At 43.1% G+C, this 4,526-nt stretch overlaps 1 protein-coding gene across 1 annotated transcript; it reads right to left on the reverse strand.

Annotated features, from left to right (window-relative positions):
- Positions 1–420: 420 nt before the first annotated feature.
- On the reverse strand, positions 421–4,249 carry LOC140714680 (actin, cytoplasmic type 5). The gene is made up of 6 exons (XM_073026135.1): positions 4,132–4,249; positions 2,836–2,966; positions 2,499–2,738; positions 1,755–2,193; positions 1,339–1,520; positions 421–1,090 (listed from the first exon to the last, which is right to left on the reverse strand). Exons 2-6 carry the CDS (start codon positions 2,959–2,961, stop codon positions 947–949), a joined length of 1,131 nt encoding a protein of 376 aa, XP_072882236.1. The 5' UTR covers positions 2,962–2,966; positions 4,132–4,249; the 3' UTR covers positions 421–946.
- Positions 4,250–4,526: the final 277 nt, after the last annotated feature.

Consider the following 4,526-nt stretch of genomic DNA (forward strand, 5'->3'; position numbering starts at 1 on the left):
TGCTAAATGAGGTAGCCAGCCCTTTGATAGTGATCCTTCCACACTCTTCTTTACACACTTACAATTGCTCCTTTAATTAAAAAAAAGGCATAAAACTTAAGGTGCAGTAGATGGGTACTGCTTTTTGCTATGCTTTGTTAAATTGAACTTGTGCATCCACCTATCTACACCATTAACAGCTATACTTATGATCGTGTAGGTGCAAGTAGTTCGTGTTTTTAATTGGTTCTTGAGTCTTTTTAAAACTAGATCTATCGCTTTCTATCTAACCACATCTTTGAAGAAACCCACATTCCAACCACAAACCCAATTGCAACCAAGATACCAATTTCTCAATTCATTCATTATGTTAAAACCCACAGGTTGCACAAAACTTTGTACTTACTATCCATGCAGTTATGGAAATGAACACTTAGTCACTTGTTAGGTTTCTATAACTCATTTTACTTGTTTTTCCCCTCAAAAAAAATGAAGTGTCAGTTGGGCAATACAATTGTCAACATCCAGATGACTTACAAATTTGGGTTTTCTATGTGAAAATGAACATTAAGGCAACATACAAAAAGAAATTTTTACATAAATTAACTCACAGATGCATAAATTTACAGGTGTCAATGCAATTTTTTTTTTGCAACTCAAAGTTTCAGCCCCATGAACTGCTGATAAGTGACAGGAACAGCAGGGTTAAGGCCTGAAATGCAATGTTTCAAACCCTGCAGGAATGGCAGCGAGACAGAAAGTGATTATTTGACAATCCAACAGTGCTCCTTATAAAACACTTCATACTAGCTTTCTGAAGGGGTGGTAAATTTCTTTACAAGTAGGCTTGTACTTCCAGTTTCATGAGGCTAGCATGAGGTGTAATTTGCCTGGGCAAAAAAAAACAAAAAAAAACTTTCCTCTTCAAAGTTTTGCAGCAAATGCTACACATTTGCCTGCAGTTCATTTAGAAGCATTTGCGGTGCACAATGGATGGGCCGGACTCATCGTATTCTTGCTTGCTGATCCACATCTGCTGGAAGGTGGAGAGGGAAGCCAGGATAGAACCTCCAATCCAGACGGAGTATTTACGTTCAGGTGGAGCAATGATCTATTTTTTAAAAAAAACACGATAGCAGGTGAACATCAAAGAAAACATAACACTTGCTTCTATAGGATATTTGGAATGAACACAGCTTCACCGTTTGCATAAAAACTGACCTGCTTTGCCGGCAGGTAAAACAAACATCACTAAAACCATTAAAATTTACTTCAGAGCTCTGTCAGCACAGGTAACTGACCCAAATTCACTCCATGCTCAGCTGTGAATGCAGTAACCCATTAACAGCAGGAATTTACCTTGATTTTCATGGTACTGGGAGCAAGGGCTGTGATTTCCTTCTGCATTCTATCAGCAATGCCAGGGTACATGGTGGTACCACCAGACAATACTGTGTTGGCATAGAGATCTTTACGGATGTCAACATCACATTTCATGATAGAGTTGAAAGTCGTTTCATGGATGCCACATGATTCCATACCTGGAAGGCAAAAAATAAATATAATCAGACTTCCATTTAATCATATTGGGCATTTCCAGGTAAAATATAACTGCAGGTATAACAGCTTATAATATTGGTATGTCAGTTTTGTGGAACATTGACAAACATGCCAGGCTAGTTAACCACTTCAAAATGAAGACAGAACCAAACAGCCACATTTACATTAAAGTCTCAGGGCTGAAAAGTCAATTTACCTGTTAATTCAACACCTACCCAAGAAAGATGGCTGGAACAGAGCTTCAGGACACCTGAACCTCTCGTTGCCAATGGTGATGACCTGACCATCAGGCAACTCGTAGCTCTTCTCCAGGGAAGAGGAGGAAGCAGCAGTGGCCATTTCTTGTTCGAAGTCCAGGGCAACATAGCACAGTTTTTCTTTGATGTCACGGACAATTTCCCTTTCTGCTGTGGTGGTGAAGGAGTACCCTCTTTCTGTCAGAATCTTCATGAGGTAGTCTGTCAGGTCACGACCAGCCAGATCCAGACGCAGAATAGCATGTGGAAGTGCATAACCCTCATAAATGGGCACTGTATGGGTGACACCATCACCAGAGTCCATGACAATACCAGTGGTACGCCCAGAGGCATATAGGGACAGCACAGCCTGGATGGCAACATACATGGCTGGTGTGTTGAAAGTCTCAAACATGATCTGGAGGAAGAAAAAATCGTGTTAGTGATATAATGCTGTCTAGCCATGCTTTCATGGAATTTGTTAGCATGCCAACATGCAAAAAAAATAGAATGGTTAAAAAAAAGTGCAACTCAGAAAGTGGCAGACAGAAACCAAATGAAGATGAAGCAGAAAGAAACCTGGAGACTTCAGGGAGAAATTCCAGAAGCAGAAGAGCATCCTGGAAACATTGAAAATAAATCCATTAGGTTCAGGAGAAGAAAACAGAAGTTTTATGGAAAATGCACCACTAGTTTTTTTTTTAAGAATGGTGATTATATTACCTGTGTCATCTTCTCTCTGTTAGCTTTAGGGTTCAGTGGGGCTTCTGTGAGCAGGACAGGGTGTTCTTCAGGAGCAACACGGAGTTCATTGTAGAATGTGTGATGCCAAATCTTCTCCATGTCATCCCAGTTGGTGACAATGCCATGCTCAATTGGGTATTTCAGGGTAAGAATACCCCTTTTGCTCTGAGCCTCATCACCTACATAGCTATCTTTCTGGCCCATACCAACCATAACACCCTGGAAGCAGACAACATGATTAGTTAGAGACATTAGTTCTGAGTGAACGTTTTCATTATCAGTTCAAATTTTTAGGAATTGTACTCATGAAGCTTACCTGATGTCTTGGGCGTCCAACAATAGAGGGGAAAACAGCACGGGGAGCATCATCTCCAGCAAAACCAGCCTTGCACATACCAGAACCATTGTCTATGACAAGTGCAGCAATCTCGTCATCTGCCATTTTAACTGAAATGAAATAAAAAATATTAACATTCTAAAAGATTGCAGACTGTCAACTGCAAGGTTCTTGACAATTCTTAGCTGTAATTATTGCAGATTAGCAATTTCTTTAGGGGTATAGAAGTACAGATTTGATTCAACTCAGTTGATCATTCGACTTAACCAATCCCATGTATTCTCTAGCCTGCAGACCAATACACGGCTCAGCTAATCAGATTGAAGATTTCCATAAAAGGATATGGCTCGAGTCTAGCATGGATAGACCCCACCCCCCTGGTGCAGCCTAACTTTAGGAATTACCATTCTTGAAAATTTCTACAAACCCTCTCGTTCCCTGAAATCACAGCAGCTATCTTTTGTTACACGAGGGTCAAGCCAGGTAAGAACAAATTGCGTTTAATGCCTTCTCCTAGTTAAAGTCACACGTTCTACTCTCAGCAAGCAATTTCCTATAAAAGCCCCAGAACCTGCCCCACCCAAGCCCTTAGCACAGATTGAGTAAGTTTCAAACATTTGCTCAACCACTCATCATCAAGACAAGCATTTTTTCCTAGGTCTTGGTGCCCACAGTTGGTACAGAGATGGAAATCAGACCTAGTCCTACCGTGAGTGTATCAAACAGCGCCGTAAGACGATATGAAATGAATTACAAATTAACTAGACTGGGCGAACCATGATCAATGCAGGAGGGGGTGGTGGCAGCAATGAGAAAAAAAATCAGTTCAGTGACAGTGGCAGTTAAGCACATTTCTCCTCTGGCAATCTTCTACCACCAATGCTCACCATTTCAGCCTGCATTTCCAGCCAGACAACAATTTATTGTCCAAAATTTTCCCATTTTAAGCATTTTCCCCCTCAATACTTTGGAAGTTACAAACTCAAGGACATCCGCAGCACGCAAGGTTGAGGAGGAGCAAATTGAACAGACCGTTATTTCCAACCATTCCTATCCAGGACCGCACCAGCCAAGTGCAACAATCTTATTTTACCTATTATACACCGGCGTACCTTGTACAAGATATTGTTATAACCAGGACTGACCCGTGAGTCAAAAAATATTAAGAAAAATGCCAAAGCATTAAGCGTCAAATATTCGGATGCTGAGATTTAACGGCATTCGCACAGCCTAATGAATTTTGCACTCAGCCAAGACCTTAGAAGGATTTTTTACCTTTTCAGTTGTTCTCGGGTCGACCACCACCAAATACGTCCTCTCGCTGGAGCTGCCGGAATGAGTGTGACCGCTCTCACCCTCGCCCCGCTCTCTAATGGACCCAAACTCCGCCCCCCCTGGCCGCGCGCACACCGAACAGACATACCCATATTTGGGTATCTTTGACCAGCTCGCGCTGCCATTGGCCGAGACGCCGCCGCACGCGCCCGGCGAGGAGGACGGCGTCGCGCCCCGCCGCTGGAATCGCTCCCCACCCCGCCACCTGCCATTGGTCGGCCGCTCGCGCGCCCGCGCGCGTCACGCGACGTCAGGGGGCCCTGCAGTGCACATTGCACATTAACGGGTGCTATCGGCTGGGTGCAACAGCTGGCCGGGGCCCCGGAATCCGAATA

Source organism: Hemitrygon akajei, chromosome 22 (assembly GCF_048418815.1).
Source record: "Hemitrygon akajei chromosome 22, sHemAka1.3, whole genome shotgun sequence".
Lineage (NCBI taxonomy): Eukaryota > Metazoa > Chordata > Chondrichthyes > Myliobatiformes > Dasyatidae > Hemitrygon > Hemitrygon akajei.